The sequence below is a fragment of the Peromyscus leucopus genome, chromosome 7, assembly GCF_004664715.2.
Source record: "Peromyscus leucopus breed LL Stock chromosome 7, UCI_PerLeu_2.1, whole genome shotgun sequence".
In the NCBI taxonomy this organism is placed as follows: domain Eukaryota; kingdom Metazoa; phylum Chordata; class Mammalia; order Rodentia; family Cricetidae; genus Peromyscus; species Peromyscus leucopus.
Genome location: NC_051069.1, coordinates 9419563 through 9439703, shown reverse-complemented (window position 1 = coordinate 9439703; position 20141 = coordinate 9419563). Strand labels below are relative to the sequence as shown.

Sequence of the window (20141 nt, the reverse complement as noted above, 5' to 3'; positions counted from 1 at the left end):
TAACATTCAAATAAAATCACATTTCAGCACAAAAAAATATCACCATAGGATATAGAGGGAGAAAACTGGGAGGAGGGATCTAAGATCTAGGATGAGCCAGAGAAGGAGAAGGACATCAGGGGCCAGCTACCCAGCTACACAACCAGCAACAGAAGTAAGAGAACTGGAAAAGCCCAGAGGCAAAAGGTAGATGGGATAAGTTAAGGAGAGCTGGCAAGAAACTAAACCTAGCTAAGACTAGGCATTCATAATTAAGAATAAGCCTCTGTGTGTGATTTATTTGGGAGTAGAGTGGTGGGCCCCCACAGAAGAGTAAAATATCAATAACAACACGGAGGCTTTTTCTTAATTATAAATACCCGGTATAAATACCTAGCTTGGCTTAGTTTCTAGCCAGCTTTTCTTAATTTATCCTGTCTACCTTTTGCCTCTGGGCTCTTCCTGTTCTCTTACTTCTGTAAATCTTACTCTTACTCCGTGGCTTGCTGTGTAGCTGGCCCCTGGGTCCACCTCCTTCCCTGGCTCCTCCTTTTTTCACCTCTCCATCTCTTTTCTTCCTCTTTATATTCTCTCTGCCTTCCAGCCCTGCCTATCTTTTCTCCTGCCTTGCTATTAGCCGTTCAGTTTTTTATTAGACCAGTTAGATATTTTAGACTGGCACAGTAACACAACTTCACAGATTTAAACAAATGCAACATAATCAAAAGTAACAACCTCAAAATAATATTCTACATCATTTTCTCCTTTTTGTCTAATTAAAAAGAGGTTTTAACTTAAACATAGTAAGACTATATATAATAACAATTATCAAGTAAGGATTACATTCACAATATTCTGCTCATATGTAGTTAGCATATTCAGAGATAATAATACATTATCTATCCTATCTTAGTGAATCCAAAGTTTTACACCTAACTTACTATCATAACTACAAAAAATCTGCAAGTATAACTATCTAGTCTTCAACTCCATCAAAGGCCCAGAAGGATGTAATATTACCTAACAACAGAGACATTTGGCTGCCTGGACAGTCACCCAAAGTTCCTCTGCAATGTTGGGGAATCCATCTTCAGCCTACAGGCCCATAGTATCTGGCAGACTTTTCTATGAAGCAGGAATTTTGGACTGTTTTGCCTCGTTTTGGCAAAGTTTGTCAGTCACTTTCCTCTATGTTCTGCAGAACGTCTGGCAGGCTCTTCTGTGACAAAGGAATTTTGAAGGACTGTGTTGCCTTGTTTTGGAAAAATTAAACACTCTTTTTCTTGTGTGTCCTGTATGTCCAGTCTGCACAGCACATTGTCAGCAGTCAAAGGCAAAAGCAGTTTCTTTGCTCAGTGGCTAGCTTTGCCACAAGGAAAGCAAACTCCATAAGCAGTTTCTTCAGTGCCCATCATCTCTGAAGTAAATTGGTGCTGCCAGGAGCAGATGTGTCTCATTGTCATGAAAAGTCCTAAGTTAACAAAAAAAATTTAAATGCCATATTCTGTATGTATATGAAAGGTTTAAAGGCAATCTATCTATCTAAAATATATCTATATGATCTGGAAAGCATACCTAACATCTACAATTTTGATTATTGTAAATGACTAATCACTAACCTATGTTTCCTGATTATCCTATATAGTTTATAACAGCTTTCAAAAACTAGAATTTTACCTTATATTTTTAAATAAACTGTATAAGTACAGGATAAACAAGTATAAGTACTATTAAACAAGAATAGAAATATATATACAATATATTATAACAAAAGTAACTTTAAATTTTTATCAATATACAAAAATCCTTTAAACAAGAGTAGAAACATATATATAATGTAACAAAAATAACTTTAAATTTGTATCAATATACTACATTCTCCTAAATGATAACAGACATCCGTAACCCACCAAATAACCAACAGCTACTCCCACCCCCCAATTCTTGGGAACGTGGGCATAGTTTTCTCCATACTTCTTCATGCTGTCTGTAGACAAAGTATCATTAGGGTCCCAGAGAGAAAATTTTGAAATAATGACCAAGTCCTGTGAAGACCAGCAGTAACCTTTGCTGATTGATATCACCTGTCAAGATTCAGGAGGTCTGGCCTGATCAAACCTGATCCATATTAACCCTGAAGGAATCCACAGCCTCTCATCTCCTGTGGGAACAAAACTCCAAAGCATTTTTGATTTCCATTTGACAAATATATTTTTTGACTTTTTAAAAGTTAAGGCATTCCTAAAGTATATAGGCTGATTTATTTCAACAGTCCCTCTTTCAATCCCAGGTCTCTTTGCAGCTGTCCTTTGCTTTTCAACAATCAAAAAAATTGAAAATCAACACAATAACATACAGGATCCAGACAACCTGTGTATTTCCCATCTTACATGGCTTTTTTCTTTAACTCTCTCTTTGAAGACTTTATTTTATAAACTATTCATTTTTTTTCTATGACTATACCCTTGTCCTTTTCTTAAGCCTATACACATTGTTAAACACACTGTAACCTGCTTAGAGGTTTTTCCATTTGAACCTCTTTTATTGCATATCTTCAGTCTTTTTTTGACTATACAAGCAAACCTTATACTGCTAACCTACACCTGGATTCTCGAGTGCGGCTCTCAGCTGGCTCTGCCCACTTCTCAAGTCATGAAAACCAAGCATGAAACTCACAACTGGAGTGGAAGTTTGTGTGACCCAGAATTGCATTCAGTCTTCCTAGAGCTCTAGAATGCCAATGCTTGCACTGTGGCAGGTGTTTTTACTTAGTTTTTTGTTCCTATTTAACTTACTAGCCGCTCAAGGACTCAGTGATTAGCAGAAAGTGTCCTACTGAAACTCTTAAAGGAGCCGTATGCTCTTCTTGTTGTTCAGCTTTCTCAGGCTCTAGATGTATATTCAAACCCCAAGCTGATATGCCAGAATGTTGTTGTTTTTGCTCTTTTGGGGGGCCTGCCACCCAGCTCTCAAGTAAATCACAAATGCAGGCTTATTCTTAATTATGCATGCCCATCCTTAGCTTGGCTTAATTCTAGCCAGCTTTACTTAACTTTAATTATCACATCTGTTTAGCTGGGTGGCTGGGTGGCTGGCTTCTGAAGTCCTCCTCCTTCTCTGGCTCCTTCCTTTTCATTTCTGCATCTCTTTCCTCCCTTTTCTCCCAGATTTCTCCTTTCTATATATTCTCTCTTCCTGCCAGCCCTGCCTGTCTCTCTCTCTCCTGCCTTGCTCTTGGCTGTTCAGTTCTATATTAGACCAGTCAGGTGTTTTAGACAGGCACAGTAACACAGCTTCACAGAGTTAAACAAATGCAACATAAACAAAAGTAACACACCTTAAAATAATATTCTATAACACAGTCTAGCATCTCTGACATGCTGCATGCTTATAGCTTTCTAGACTCAAAATATAGCCCATTTAGTCCATCTGGCCCAAAGAGAATTTGTGGTAAAAGGATATATGATAATTTTGAAACCAAAAGAATGAATATTTTTTCAAAATCAGATTAACTGCAAATTTTCCTGCATTTAATTGTGAATATGCATATTGAAAAGAACGTTTTAGAATATTTAAAGTGAGGGTCATGAGTTAAGGAGTTTGGCTACACAGACTAGGCTCACAAATCCAAGTCAGTCATCAAGTCCTAAGTATGGATTTTATATGAGACGCCTGAGCTTCTACTGGTTTTTGGTTTTATAACTTTCTGGAAAACTTGAGAGTTTTATTCAAAATCAAAATTTAGTTTGTCAAAGTTGCATTTTCATGGGGAGAGCATCTGGTCATCGTTTAGATGGGTGTGAGTAATACTGCTGCTATGGATAATGTGCACATTAATCCAAGCCAGTATCTCAGTGAACCACAACTTGTGGTTTAGCTCTTTTCTTTGATTCCTTATTGCCGTTTCTAATAAAGCAAGATGTTAAAGCTAACTGCATGCTCTATTAATTATATGAAGGTGAACTTGAATCATCTTTGTTACTGAAGATGATTAATAATTACTAGTTCTGCACATGTTTCTAGTGCATTTCAGTAAATAAACAGGGTACATTGTTGGATAGTAATTGATTAATTAGCACATTCATCCTACACAGCTCAGTGGTCCAAGGATGCTGAGTTTGAGATATTGTTCATAATTATTACAGGAAACAAATCTGTTCCATTTCTCGGTTTATTCTTCTGTACACTACTTTTTGTTCTAAATCGAATGCTTAATGGTTCAAAACCTTATAGGTTTATTCAGATAAATCAACTCATGAAAAATTGCAAGTCATAATCTCAGAATCTTGTTTTTGTGTGAACTAGGGTGAAAACTTTTACAAGGCTAATTTTAACACTTAATCTTGCTGTTAAACTGGATCAAATACTGTAAATATAGGGCACTTCCCTGCCATGAGGAAATGCTCCTTGAGCACCTATGCACAACAGGGGTACTGGAATCTCATTTGCTTCCCAACTACATCAAATAAGCTGAGGATTGCAAGTGTCATCAAGTTGGCACATGGCAGAACCAGTTATATACACTGTGGAATCTTCAGGAAAGTGTAACCTTGTATATTAGTCGCCATTTTAACTCTGTGGTCATTTAGGGTTTTTTTTTCCTTCTAATTTACTGAGCCAGCATGTATCTGATAGATAGTGTAGTTGAGAGAGCTTTGGGCAGGGTCTCAGGGGTCTCAGGTTTCTATCTCTGTATTCTCTCTGTGTGTCCTAGGGTTGAACCCTGAATTTTATACTTACTATGCAAGGACTCTACCATTGAAGTATAACCCCAGCTATATATGCTTTTTTAAGGAAACGATGAGCCCATCATTTCCCCTGTTTAAGCATGAATTATTTATCTATAAAATTAAGGTACAGTGAAAAGCCCAGGCTTCAGATACAAATAAGCCCAGCTTTGTATCTAGACATCATATTTCTAGTTTTATTCTTTAGTGCAAATATGTAAACTTTTCAAATTTGTGGTTTCTTACCTTGAGTTTTATTGGAAGACTCAACTAAAATACGTTGAAACCATATAAATATTAGGCATTTCTCATATCACTAATAATCTTTTTAGCTAGTTAACATTGACATGCTGCATTAAATGCTTGTGCACTGGAATAACAGCAAGAGTTTTAAAAACACCCTTTGTGACGCCGGGCGGTAGTGGCGCACGCCTTTAATCCCAGCAGAGCCAGGTGGATCTCTGTGAGTTCGAGGCCAGCCTGGGCTACCAAGTGAGTTCCAGGAGAGGCACAAAGCTACACAGAGAAACCCTGTCTCGAAAAACCAAAAAAAAAAAAAAAAAAAACAAACAAAACAAAACAAAAGAAAAAACACCCTTTGTACTGTTACTCAAACCTTATTGAGTAAGAATTTCTAATATTACTTCATAATTAATATTTTTTAAAATTATGTATCTGTATATATGCACACACATATGAGAGCAGGTGTCTGAGGAAGCCAGAAGAGGTCATTATATCCCCTGGAACTGGAGTTAGAGGCCATTGTAGACTGTCCAGTATGGGTGCTGGGAACTGAACTCAGGTTCTCTGCAAGAGTAGTATGCATCTTGTCCTCTAAGTCATTTCTTTAGCTCTGATTTCATAATTTATTCCTAAATGAAAAAGTCTAAAAACAGTATTTAAAACGTTTTATACATGAAGAATAAATCATTATATAGAAACAATACATATTAGACGAAAGTACAAATGTGATATATATTAATTAAATATCCTACTGTTGATAAGTAATGTTCTAGAAGATGTATATGTTTGTACATGTTTGTATATATACATGTCTTCAAGCTTACATGTTGTTGGGTGAGATAGACAATAAAAAAACAAGCCTATTTTGTAATATATAATATGACATGTGCTTATCAGGTACCCTATAGAAAAATAAAGCATGGGAAAGAAACAGAGTAGTATAGGTACTACATTAGGGAGGTGGCCAAGTGAGGTCTACCTGGTCTGGTGAAAGTTGAATGGAGATTTGAATGCTGCAAGGAGTGTGTTAGGCAGTGGAATGCAGTGCACAGGCCCTAGGTCCTGAGAGTAGACACACTCTAGAATGTTGACAGTAGTTAAAATTATGAATAATAGTTGGTATTTAAATGTTTTCTTCTCTATGATTTCCTATTTTTGGTTTTTGATTTTTGAAGAAGCTCTGTGACCCTCTGTGTTTTTTCTTTAAAGATTAATATACAAAGGCTTTTGTAAGTAGAAAAAATTTAAAACTCTGTGAAGTAATCTTCTGAAAAGTGTTCCTAAGTAGACTTAAAAGCTGATACTATCTCTGTTTTTGTCATCCTGGTTTTGATGCCAAGACTCTCTGAACTGATCATAATACATTTACAATGGCAATTTCTGCCTTGCAGTGAAGTTGAGAAAGTGTTTTAGAGCCAGGCATGGCAGTACATGTCTTTAACTCCAGCATTCCAGAGGTAGAGGGAAGTATATCTCTGTGGGTTCAAAGTCAGCCTAGTCTACAAAGCAAGTTCCAGGCCAGCAGGAGCTACACAGTGAGACATTGTCTCAAAAGAAGGAAAGTTTTTTAGGTATAATTTTTGTCCTGACAATCAGTGTGCTCCTCACAGATTGATAGAGAACTGTCTTCCTCCCAGTTCCTTTCTGAGGCTTTGGTCCATAGATGTCAGAACAATTTCTTGTGCCTGCTGGCAGCAGATGTGGCCCAGGATATACAGGGACATGTTAGGATTCTATTAGAAGATGGGAATAGAGGTACCAGGCAGAACTAGTTTTACCACCAATGTTACACATCTTGTAGATGGAGTCATTAGGGACTAGGTCAGCTACATAGCAAAGTAGAATGTTACCAAATACATCATCTCCTTTTTGATACTGATCAGAGCTAGCACTTCAGCTCTTCATTCTGTCCCTAAAAAGCAGAGATAAAAGGAAGATATATGCTTTGATTTGTATAGGAACAAAAATTTCCACGTTAATATTTTTATTCTAATTTATAGTCCATATGACTATATAAAGATATTCTAGTAAAGAGTGTATTATTATGTCGGTTTGGGCAAAAATACTTAAAAATAAAATGTTTCCATAACTTTAATTGACTAACAATAATTAAACAATAACTAAAAGTTCCATGTACAGTGTGAACCCCCCCCCAAATAAATCATTCAATATAGGATCATATTTAGCTTCTTATTGAAAGATTTGGCTTCAGTCAAAAGAACACCTTCTATGGCAGTTGGCAAAGGGCTTTTCTTCCTAGCGTGAAGACCTGCATTTGGCTCCCAGAATCCCTGTTTAAAAAAAGTAAAGGGGGTAGAGGCTGTGTACCTGTAATCCCAATACTGGGAAGGCAGAGACAGGAGAGTCCCTAGGCTCACTGACTAACCAGTGATGAAGCCCAGGCCACTGAAAGACTTGACTCTTAGATAGATAGATAGATAGATAGATAGATAGATAGATAGATAGATAGAGAATGCTATCAGAAAAATGTTGGTATTGTAATGAGGTATTTCAAAACCAATACAAAAATTTAACCATTTGAGAATCACAACCCTTTGGGTAATAGATGGAGAAGATTAAAAAGCCATACAGTTACAAAAATAATCTCAAAATGCTTTTATCCATTGTTTGTAATAAATGAAAAAACAAGCTAGAAGAATAAAACATCTGTGACGTGTATAATTTTGCCTTTCTGAAACTTTGATGATGGGAGCAAAAGTCATAAAATTCTAGAGCTGGAAGGAAACAAACATCAGTTACATTTCCTGTTTTATGTACTAGGAAACTGATAATCAGAGAGGAGAGATTATTGTCCATTAATAATATAAATGAAACCTAAAACACATTAAGACATTTAAATCTAAGGCAGGTACCATATGTATTCCACACCATTTACAATATCTATAAATACCACACTAATATTATTGTGTTCTTTGAAATACTTGGAGGTGAGTGAGCTCATTTGCCCATTAATGCAGTGTCTATTTGCTTGGGTAGGTATTGCACAAAAATGGTGTGGCATGAATTCTAGAAGTAGGTAAGGATGGTAAGCTTAGAATGAAAATAGTGTCCAGAGTGCTAAGGAACATGCTGTTACTCTCTGATAGCATCCTTAGCTGCTTGGGTGATGGTGATAACATTCTCAGGTTGTCATTCATAGCTCATTATTGCTTGGGGTAGTACACCTTATATATGCTCATATGTATTTCTGTGCAAACCCTTCCCATAAAATTAGACTGTTTCATTTTTTCCATTAATGTTACACAGGTTCATTATGGAACAACAACAACAAAAAGATCCCATCAATAAGTAATCACTTAGTGGTTGTTCTTATAATCTCAGTGTGTGTACATTGCATATACTATGTACATATTTTTAAAGTCATAATATGTCACAATTTTCTTTATATTAAAATAATTATGTGTATGTGTGTCTGCATGTGGGTACTTACACAGGCCAGAAGAGGTCATTGGATCCTTTGGATTTGGAGTTACAGATACTTGTGAGCTGTCTGAAGTGAGTGCTAGAAACCAAACTCAAGTTCTCTGGAAGAGCAGCAAGAACCTTAACCACAGAGACATCTCTCAGCTGCCTATATTAGCAGTCTTCATGCTGTTTTAAAACACTTCCTTAAACTAGTGCATTCTTGTAATGCCAGTGAGAGGCAAGAGGACCGTGAGTTTGAGATCAGCTTGAACTATATAGCTAAACTCTCTCTCTCTCTCTCTCTCTCTCTCTCTCTCTCTCTCTCTCTCTCTCTCACACACACACACACACACACACACACACACACACACACACACACAGAAAGAGAGGAGTCAGATAGAGACAGAGAAGAGAGATTATTAATAGTGACTAAATATTTCCTCAAAAATATTCTCCCCATTACAACAAAACAGCCTTGTGAGATATTATTGACTTTCAAAACCTAAACACATTGACAAACATTCTCTCCTTGACTAAACTTCTGCCAGACATCCCTGTGCCTTTTCTCACTCAGGCCTCAACATTGGCCTATGATGTCTCAAACACTAACATGATTCGTAAGGCTCAAGACTTCATCCCATAGTCTTGTATAATATTAGAGGGACCAGCCTTAATATTATACATCCCAGGGGCTCAGGAGAGAGAACTACTAACAGCGAGGACTATTATCAGGAAATATAATCTCAGCACACCAAGTTCTATAGTCCACTTGCTTTAATTCCTCTGGCATAACATCCTTTATACACAGCTTCAGTTCTGTTCTCATGTCTAGCTCCTTTCTTGCCTGATTTCTCTCTATATTTATCTACTGTCCCCTCTAGGTTCTATCTTAATTCCTTCATCTAGTTCTGTCCCTTCTAGGTTCTCATCTATCTAGTTCTTTCCCCTATCAGCTTCTCTCCCGTCTCCTTCTCTCTCATCTGGCTCTTCCTCATCTTGTTCTTCCCCATCTAGCTCTTCTTCATCTTCCATCTCGTTCCTCTAGTCCTCTCTTTTAGCTCTTCAATCTAGTTCTTCCCCATCTCAGTTCGTTCCTCTCAAGTTCTTATCCATCTAGTTCTTCCATTCTCTTCTCTTCCTCTTCTGTCCTCTGCTTTACCGTTATATATCTCCCCAAAATCACAATCCTCCCCTCCACCCAGGACACTCAGCCTGAACTTCCTCAGGCAGTGATTGTCCACTATCAGGATCAAATGGAGGGTTGATAAGAATTACAAAGAGGGGCACTAGTTGTTAATTACCATTTGTGACCCAAAGGGGAAGTGACTAATGAATTAACTAAAGGCTAAATATGGGTAATATCTAAGAAGAGGGATCTTACGTGCACAACTATAATCTTAAATGTGTTTGGTAAAGGATGTTAAAAATCTATAAGTTGCTAGGTCAATGGGAGAAAATAAAACTGTCTTCTTTTTTCCTGTGGCTCCTATCTGTCCAAGCTGTCTGCCGTTTTTCTGCAGGGTGGGGGAAAGTGTGCTCAGTCTCTAGGCAACCTGTGTACAGCTAGATGCCTCTGGTGATAGTTAAAGGGAGATCTGGAACTGGAGGTAAGGTTTGGGAAAGGAAGAAGTTAAGCTTAATTAGCACATCCACCAGGCCTTCTCAAACAGGTAGCCTGGATGCTTAAGTCTGTTCTTAGAGAGTACAGAGGTATCTCTGATAAGGTACTTTCCTCCATCCGGTGATGGACCTGGCCGGATGCTACCAATAATGATAATTACAGGGAGGCTTGAACTGGTAGTTCTGGCTGAGCATAGCTGTTAGCACAGAAGGTTATCTAAATATTCCTAGAAGTGGTTAGGTAAGTAGTTAGAGGTCTATAAAGTTAGTAAGGCTGTAAGAAAGGAGGGGTCTGAGCTAAATTGTGTAAAGCTATTACTTAATGTCTACCTGACCTAGGCGGTGTCCCTTGTGGAATTTACCTTAAGTCAGGAGACTCGCCTGTGGGTTGTTATCACTGTTAATCCTCGGAAATTGGGTGACCACCTGGGTGATGTCTCCTTTAGTCCTTGAAAGTGGCTAGGGGAGATAGCTGATTCCAGAGAAAGCCTTTCCTGAGACTGTTCTCCAAATGCCTGGAATGTGTATGTCTAGAGAGTGATCAGTCCACATTGTTAGCCCTTCTTAGGGAAAAATCAGTTGGGAAAACTATGAAGGCACACATGATTTTCATAACAGAATACAGCTGATATATAACAAGCCAAGTAACACCAAAAACTCCTTGGGATTTGGCTTCCTCTGGAGGAATTCCCTGATTCCTCAAGGTAGTGACTTTGCCATAACCAGCTGAGCTCTTATGATATTCCTGCGGCCCGCAGCACCATAGATCCAGCTTCTTAACCTTTGGATTGTGAACTCAGATAGCTTTGCATTACTGAACGTGGTGGTAGCAAAATCTAAACATTAATTCAGGATCAGTGTGGAATGAGCTTGTTTTATGTCAGTGTTTGCCCAGTGCATCTCACTACTTCACTCCACTTTAGTTCTGAGCACATGACCCTGTCAAGCCATGCTACGCCAGTTAATGTAGCCTTGAGTATCTCAGCTCAGATTAAGACTATTATATGTTACAAATTGTAGTATTTTTACTTTGCATGCAGAGTTTTCTGGTCTTACAGAAACATGAGTTTAAATACAAAAATAAAAACTTTTATTATTATCATTATCTATCAAAATGTAAGTGTCAAATTAATATTTTTATATTAAATTGTGTTAAGAGTATTTTTATTTTAAAAAATACTGTTTGAAATAAAAAATGTTTGAATTGCTGACTTAAATTTCATTAAAAAATTATTCAATAAATTTTGGCTTGGCATTAGGACATAATTTCCAACAATTTATGAAATAATCCTAAACATATTTATGCCATTCTGTACTACATATTTATGCAAAGTAACATTCACAGTGCTGATATAAGAGTATTTGTCTACTCTGAAAATTATTGAAGATGTATGTTTTGTAGTACCAAATATTAAGCTGATTCAATTCTTTATGTAAAAATATGCAAGCATATCCATCTCATTAGTAGGGAAATTTGCTTTCATCTTTAATAAATGGCAAAATTATATGCATATAAATTTATGACTTAAATTTCATTAAAAAATTATTCAATAAATTTTTTTTGAAAAATTCAGTAAGTGTTTTATTGGCATGCCTGTTTTATATATCTGTATGCCCAGAGCTGTGTAAAGGTGAAAAGGTATCAGTAGTGGAAAGTGTTTAAGAAGCCCTGTCCTAGGTAATACTAGCCCTCTTTAAAGTACCTGCTGGAGAAAACACAAGTTTGCTAAAAGGATTTACTCCTTACTCAGGTGAGTACCTGAAGACAGGGCCCCTGACACTCCAGCTCTGTGGGAGGAGAGGAGCCTGCATTCATAAGTGAGTTTCACATGGACCAGCACCTTCCTTCTAGTTATTTTTTACCTGTCTCACTCTACCAAGCAGCTTTCTGTTTCCTGTTTCATTTTCTCCTCACAATGCCCAGGTACCTCTTTATTATCAAGGTTGATTTCAGTTCACCCTGGACTCTTACCCCCTATTGCTATAGCTAGTACAAACCTGATTAAATGTGCCCTGACCCACTTTAACCAGTATGTGGTCTTGTTTATCTTTAGCAATATTTAAAGTGTAAAGTCTGATGTTTCAATATGTGCATACATCCAAAAACCACTTGGATTTCAACAGTGAATAGTCTACCACCCTCAGAATTTTATCTTTTCCCCTTTATCACCTCCCTGCTTCCCCTCACCCTAGTTCACCCAGGTAAACATTTCCTACAGTTTATAATTCCTAGAATGTTAAATAAATATACACCCTTTCTGTCTGAAGTTCTTAATTCCATATAATTAGAGATTCTTTTATGTAATTGAGTTTATCAGTACTTCACTCTTTTTTGTTGCTGAATAGTATCCCATTGTATTATATCATTCAGTGTTTTTTCAACTGTTTATCACTTCTTGGACAGTGGGTGGTTCCCAGTTTTTATTTGGAAGTTCCTATAGACTTTTATTATAAGTACTTCTATGAGCATGAGTTTTCTTTTCTCTTGGATAAATACCTACCAGTGGAATGGCTAGATTATGTGATAGGCATAGTAACATATGATTTCTAAGTTACATGGAGGTCTTTCATGGGAAATAACCCACAAAAGGCTTGTTGAACATTTATACCATTCTGATTTTTCACTGCTGTTGCAAATGATTGGAGTTTGTTGTTGTTTCTCTCATCCCTTCTTCCATCCCTTCTCCTCTTTTTCTTTCTTCTAGGTATGTATGTGTGGTGGTGAGCACACGTGTGCACACACACACACACAAACACACACTGTTGTGTGAGCACGATAATTGTAGACATGAAGTGAAATGTTAGAGTGGCAAAGAAATGCTTTGGGGAAAATCCATTATCCAAAAACAAAGCATAAAACCAAGGGCTGGGATGATGGCTTAGTCAGCAAAGTGCTTAACTTGCAAGCATGAGGACCCAGAACCCACTTTTTTTCTTTTTAAGCCAATCATGGTGATGTACACTTGTAATCTCATTGCTGGGTAGGCTGAGACAGGTGGTTGTCTGCTGCTTACTGGCCAACTAGCTAGCCTACCTGGGGAATTCCAGGCCAGTGAGAGAATCTACCTTAAAAGTAAAGATAGGGGCCGGGCGGTGGTGGTGCACGCCTTTAATCCCAGCACTCGAGAGGCAGAGGCAGGTGGATCTCTATGAGTTCGAGGCCAGCCTGGACTACCAAGTGAGTCCCAGGAAAGGCACAAAGCTACACAGAGAAACCCTGTCTCGAACCCCCCCCCCCAAAAAAAAAGTAAAGATAGAGAGTACCTGAGCAACAATTCCCAGGGCTGTCCTGTGGTCTTTACATTTGTATGCACACATGTGCACATGCATTCAACACAAATGTGCCTTCCCACACATACAAACACAGACAAAAAATTAAAACAAAACCTCCCAAATCTACTTTATGTATTGGTATCAAAGCTGTATTTTCCTGTGCTATATTTAGGTTGTTTTTACCAACAGATTTTTAAACAGCAGGGACATGCTTGTTATTTACTGTTTTGGTGTCTTCCCTCATTTACATAAATACCCCAGAAACCAGCAGTTTAAAACTAATAAAAGCCAAGGCCTTCCATCAAGTGCAATAAAGTTTCACAACCATGAGTTAGATTGTTAGAGTGAAAAATAAACCTATATATGTAGTTATGAAGTTTTTTTTTCCCCTGGAAAGTGTATAATCACATTTCAAAGTTAGAACTTCCATTTGAAGTAGCAATGTAATACTAATGCTTAAACATTTATGCAGAATGTTTCATCTTTGAAATACTCTCCCAGCATTGGCTATTTAATCTCTGTGGCTTCCCTAAGGAGCAGGTATTACCATCTGCCATTTATCTAGATGGAAAATTGTAGAAGATATGACTAGACTAAAGAGAAGGGGGGCTGCATCAAAAAGTTCCTGGGGGCCCTTACTAAGTCTGTTTCTTTGGGATGTAGCTCCAATAGCTCCAGGAGTATACATCTGGGTTTAAACAGTGATATAAATAATAGCCCAGGCTCTTAGATATAGTGATGACTAATCTGTGGCATTTACTGTGGAAGGAATGGTGGCTCAGTCCATTCTGTGTTACTATAACAAAATACCTGAGGATCGGTTCTTTATAACAATGACATGTTTATTTGGTTCATCATTTTATAGCTAGAAACTCCAAACAACATAGTGCTAGCATCTGACTAGGAGACCCTTGGTTGTATGACAGAATGGGAAAGAGCAACAAAGAGCTGTCTACAAAAGTCCAGCATGTGTGGTAGCCTTGTTTTATCACTGGCTCTTGTGAAACATTAACTCCATCCTTGGAGAACTGCATTAACCTCTTCCAAGGGTTAGCTGTGACCTAACTATCTTCCTCTCATCAGGTTCTGATCTTCCAGCTTTCAGGACTGTTACACCTGGAGACTAAGCTACCAGCACACATACCTTTGGGGGCACATTGAAACCATATAACAAAAGAGAAAGGATCCCCAGCACACTCCGTTTGCACGTGCAGTGGGTTGAACCAAACATTTTCTAGTGAGAAAAGCAAACGTAGACTATGGCCATATCATCCTGAAAATACAAGTCTTGTCTGATCTTGGAAGCTAAGCAGGGTCCAACCTGGTTCGTACTTGGAAGGGAAAATAACAAGAGCAAATGCTTTCTCCCTTCCACCCTCACGTGATCTTGCCATCTTATAGTTTTCCAAATAAGACTATGATTAGTGCATTCAAGGGATTGAACAAATGAGCTTTGCACATTAAAGCTAGAGGAACAGTAAAATAAAACTAATGAACATTTATAGTTTTGAAAATATAATTAATGTATGCTTGAGAAATTTTGAAAGATAAACATTTAAATGTTAAGATACTTATTACTTTCCCCACAGGGACAATGTGGGGAATTAATGAGATAACAAATGCAAAGTGCTTTGAGCTCTTTTGAAGAAAGGTGCCAGATGAATACAAATGGTTATTAATTGTTAAAACTATCAGATGGTTACTAATAAATTACTCATGATAGAAAGTGTATTTCCACACTTGAAAACAGGATGTTTCAAGTTCTCAGACTGTTACAGATGAAATGATCCCTTCCCTAGCTAGTCTCCATCTTGCCAGAAGTCCCACTTCTTGACCTCATACTCATTCCTCAAAACTACACAATATGACTGCCCTATTTCCAAACTCCAGCACCTTCCTGGTGTCGTTTCCTACCAAAGTCTCACAGATCGCACACCTCAGGAGAATTCTCCTGACACCTTTTTCTTTCCCCCTTAATTATTTGATCATATGACTGTGATGTCTTGTGATGCTGCCAACTCACAAGTAGACTTTTTTGTTATATATTGATTGTAAATATAGGAAAAGAAAGTTAAAAGTGTATTAGAATAGCCATCACAAAGACAAACTTACTACTTTAAAAAAGGGGGGATGTGAAGTTGGGAGGATGAAATGCAATTGATAGTTGTCTTGGTCAGTGTTCTATTGCTGTGAAGAGACACCATGGTCATGGCAACTCTTGTAAACAAAAGCATTTAATTGGGGTTGGCTTACAGTTTCAGAGGTTTCGTCCATTATCAACATGACAGGAAGCATGGCAGCATATAGGCAGATGCTGGAGCAGTAGCTGAGAACTACATCCTGAGCCACGGGTAGAGAGAGAGGAGAGAGAAAGCGAGACAGATAGAAATTCTGGCCTTGGCGAGGGCTTTTGAAACCTCAGAGCTTGCCCCCAATGACACACTTCCAGCAAGCCACACTTCCTAATCCGTTCAAACAGTGTCACTCCACAGTGACCAAGCATTCAAATCTAGGAGCCTATGAAGGCCGTTCTTACTCACACCACCACAAAGCTCCACCTGAAGCTCTATTGCTTTAGAATAGCCATTCTCACTGTGAAGAAATTCATTGAGATGTAGAGCTGGGAACTGGGCAAGTGCTTGAGCAGTTTCCTTAATGTAGCTGTATGATATTTTTATTTGTGAGTTAATTAGAATAAAGTGATTTTGTTTAAAAATAAATTTGTTAGGCATCGTGGCACATGCCTTTAATCCCAGCACTTGGGAGATGAGAGGCAGATTTCTGTCAGTTTGAGGCCAGCCTAGTCTACATAGTGAGTTCTAGGCCAGCCAGGGCTACATAGTGAGATCTTATCTCAAAATAAGTAAATACTTAAATTAAAAATTTGTATTTATCATTTGAAAATTTTATACACGGATATAATGTATCTTGTTCATATATACCCCCATACCCTTATTCAAACCCTCCCCAGGACTGCTCTAGCCAGTTGATTTTTATTATCAAGAGATGTGTGTAAATTAACTTGCTTTCCTATATGTTAGGTAACACACTAGAATTGGTTATAAAAGAAAGCAAACCTGTTGTGTGACCTGGACCAAGTGAAATTAAACTTTCTATTTTACACAAAATGTTAAAATCATGGACAGAAGGACCAAATCTCAAATTTATTTTATTTTATTGTAACCTAAAGCATGGGGTGAAGTACTCTTATTAAATCTTGATTTTTTTTTTCATATGTAAGATGAGGAAGGCAGTAATAACTACCTGCATGGGTTTGCTGGGAAGATGCAATAGAATTACAGAGCTCCTGGTCCAGTATTACCTACCCTACTAAATGCTCAGTGAGTGGCAAGTGTAAGTAAGTAGCTAGGGGACAGGAGGTACGTCAGTGGACAACATAGTTGTACGACCCATTGGTCTTTAGAGTTACTATGAAATGAGCAGTCTATTAAAGACACTCACCAATAATGCTCTCCTCCATAGCGAGTGCACTTCTCCACTGCAGCTCTTCATCATTAGGTCACATCTCATACAGAATTAGCTCTACTGTGCAGTAGAAAATGATACAACATTTTCCAAAAATCCTTTTACTAATACAGGTTGGTAAAAATTTAGCAATTCATCTTCACTTGACTATTAGGGATGCTTTAGACACTGTACACACACATAAACATGTTTTCAAACTGAATTTAGTTTGCTAGCCACACAGTATCATTGTAACATATATGTGCTGAAAGATAATGTTCTGTAATTAAAACATTTCGATAATTTAATCTGGTGCTCTGGATTCTTCCACTTAATTAGTTGACGTTATTGTTTTAGTCTACGGATATTTTGCCTTTCATTTTGAAGCTGTAGATGTTTGGGCAGAGAGTCTTCTTCCTATTACTTTAGGATCTGAATCTGGAGAAAAGGCCTGAATTTGGAATCGAGTGTTTTGTGTTGCAAAATAATGATGTATGCAAAGGAGGCAAGTAGCATTGTTGGAGAAACCAATCAAGTGGTTTAAAAAAAAAAAAAAGGTCCAGGAGAGTGAGCGCCTTTACTGTTGCCAGCAGCTCCAGGCTCAGGAGTGCTAATCACAGTCCACACTCGGAACTTCCCTGTGGCTTTAATGGTTTTGTGAGGAAGGCTTTGACCATGTGAATGATCCACTGCTGTGCTGAACAAAACAGAGACAGTTTTCTTTTAAAGTCCAGAGCAGATGAGAGCCATAAGGAGACAGAGGGTTTCATTTACTCTCAGGACATAATTGTGCCAGTGAACTAATGAGTCTCTTGGACCTTATGTTGCTCTGGCTTCGATGTAAGAGGAACTCTAATGGACATGCAGCACTCCTATCCGTCAAGTGTCTGGACAATAGGCCTCTCGCATGCATTAGAGAGATCTGGCAAGAAAAAGAGGTCATCACTGTACCTAGCACAGACAAGAAACCTGGCTAATTAATGTACTTCCTACACTGGCTAAACAAAAGCAGACACACAGAGAAATGTTAATTTTATTGCAGAAACTCTTAGCCTGTGGCTGAAGCACATTTTTAAAATGATTGTAATTCCATAGGAAAAAACATTTCTCATTTCCCAAGTGTATGTGTTTTTATAGATGTAAAGGATGTTCTTCAAAATTGTATGTGATTTTGGTGTTGCACTTTGCCTATTTTATCCTTCAATAAAGCTGGCAGATGTAGAACTGTTTTCGACAATTATGAAGCAAATGCTGAGAGCTCGTGGCAGCACTGCTTAACTTGAGCCATGTAGCAAAAGGTACCGTTGCATTCAGCTTGTAAGAATCCTACTGTTGTGTCATGCAGAAAACTCACAACAGGGATTTTCATTCAAGCTAGGGGCTCTAGTTACACTGTCTTAAACCAAGAGCAGATACTGCCACCTAGACACATTCCAATGCTGTGGTTAACTTCATGTCGGCTTTTCTTACTCTGAAATCAAGAACAAATAATAGTGCTTGATACAATGATGATAAAGAATTATTTAAAACTGATTTAATTTTGGAGCGGGGAGAAGACATTTATGTTTTGACAAGGATTTTTATTAACTAGGATTTTATTCATTTTTTCACTTTTTTAAATTAAGAATTTTTTAAATTCATTTTACATACCAATCATAGATCCCCTCTTCTTTCCTCTCACCCCTCCAGCTCCCCCATGCCCCCATTCCCTCCTACAAGAAGGTATGGTCTCCCATGGGGAGTCAGCAGAGCCTAGTACATTCAGTAGAGGCAGGCCCCTCCCCCTGCCACAAGGCTGTACAAGGTATCCCACCATAGGTCTTGGGCTCCAAAAAGCCAGCTCATGCACCAGGGATGGATCCTGATCCTACTGCGAGGGGCCCCTTAAACAGATCAAGCTACACCACTGTCTCGATATGCGGAGGGCCTAGTCCAGTCCTGTGGAGGCTCCACAGCTGTTGGTCTAAAGTTCATGAGTTCCTACTAGCTTGGTTTGGTTGTCTTTGTAGGTTTCTCCATCATAATGTTGATGCCCCTTGCTCCTAGAATACCTCTTCTTTCTCTTTGACTGGATTCCTGGATCTCAGCCTGGTGCTTGACTGTGGATCTCTGCATCTGCTTCCTAAATGCAGAAGCTAAGTGACTCTTGTCACAACACTGAAATCATGAAGTACAAGTGAGCCAAAAGTTTCTTTCTGCTTTTCTTCTTTTCTGAGGCCACTGTTTGATTACTTTGGGAGGAGGAAGGGATTACTTAACCATTCACAAGTGAAAACACCAGAAGGTTTGTTTAATGAGTAAAGTAACATCACATAATAAACAAGATTTTAAAGACTATTACATTACATTTTGTTCTGATTTACCTCTTGGCAAACAAAGGAAACTAACTTCTCCACTTTTATACTAATAGCAAAGGAAATATTGTCCTTTCTCTAGACAAGGATCCAGTCATAATGCGTCTTTGTATATCTCAACAGGCTCATACAGGTCTTCCTCCTTGTCTTTGGACTCTTTTTCTCCTTCAAAACTCATTTTATTTTCTTCTGTTACTCCTAAAATGCCTTCAATATCATCAATGGTACTCTGTGAATAACAGTAAAAACAATATTTATTACTTTAAAGATTTCTTATAACATCTAACCCTCAAGTATTTATTATCCCTTTTTGGAGTTAAGCATGGTTTAGATCAATTCTACTCAAATTGTGTTCCACTCAATGGCACCCATCCACATATTACTGATTATTAGACTTGCTGATGTGAGTTTTTTAAAAAAATGAGCTAGAAGCCAGGAGATGGTGGCACATGCCTTTAATCCTAGCACTTGGGAAGCAGAGGCAGGTGGATCTCTGTGAGTTTGAGGCCAGCCTGGGCTACAGTGTGAGTTCCAGGACAGCCAGGGCTACACAGAGAAACCCTGTTTTGAAAAACAAAACAAAACAAACAAACAAACAAAAAAGAAATAGAACTCAAAATTTTTATATCCTAGAACTTTTATATACATTAAGTCTAACAATGAAAACATTAGGTTTCTATTTTGCACATCTTCAGGTTTATTTTTATTTTATTTTTCTAGTCAGCTTGGTGTACCAGAAAAAAAGCATTAATCCATGATAGGTCAGAAAAAAAGTAACAGTCTAAGACACTTTAAAAGGAGGGCTAGTAAGCTGAAAGGCTATTTTCATTGTTTTCTGGGAACAAAACTGACATCTTCCTGTTTTCCTTTTTGTGCATTAAGGAATTGTCTACATACTATATGAGACATCTCTTTATAGTGTAGTAGGCAAAAATATTGTGTAAGTTCATAGCATCTTTATCATCCCAGATTGGAGCCTTGTGCCTATTAGCACTTGTTCTCCCCTTCTTCCCTTTTCCCCAGCCCCTGGCAACCACCATCCCATTTCCTGTCT

The 20141-nt window shown here is 38.0% G+C and overlaps 1 protein-coding gene and 1 long non-coding RNA gene across 4 annotated transcripts in view; one reads left to right on the top strand and one right to left on the bottom strand.

Moving 5' to 3' along the window:
• LOC114691583 overlaps positions 1-20141 on the top strand; it is an 80942-nt gene that overhangs the window by 9423 nt on the left and 51378 nt on the right. The gene's annotated exons all lie outside the window — the stretch shown is intronic.
• Iqch (IQ motif containing H) overlaps positions 18995-20141 on the bottom strand; it is a 182313-nt gene continuing 181166 nt past the window's right edge. For all 3 annotated transcript variants that reach the window (XM_028867008.2, XM_037207417.1, XM_037207418.1), the window contains one exon: positions 18995-19316. In XM_028867008.2, the coding sequence (XP_028722841.1) occupies positions 19182-19316 (135 nt within the window). In that variant the 3' untranslated portion in view covers positions 18995-19181. The remainder of the gene's footprint in view (positions 19317-20141) is intronic.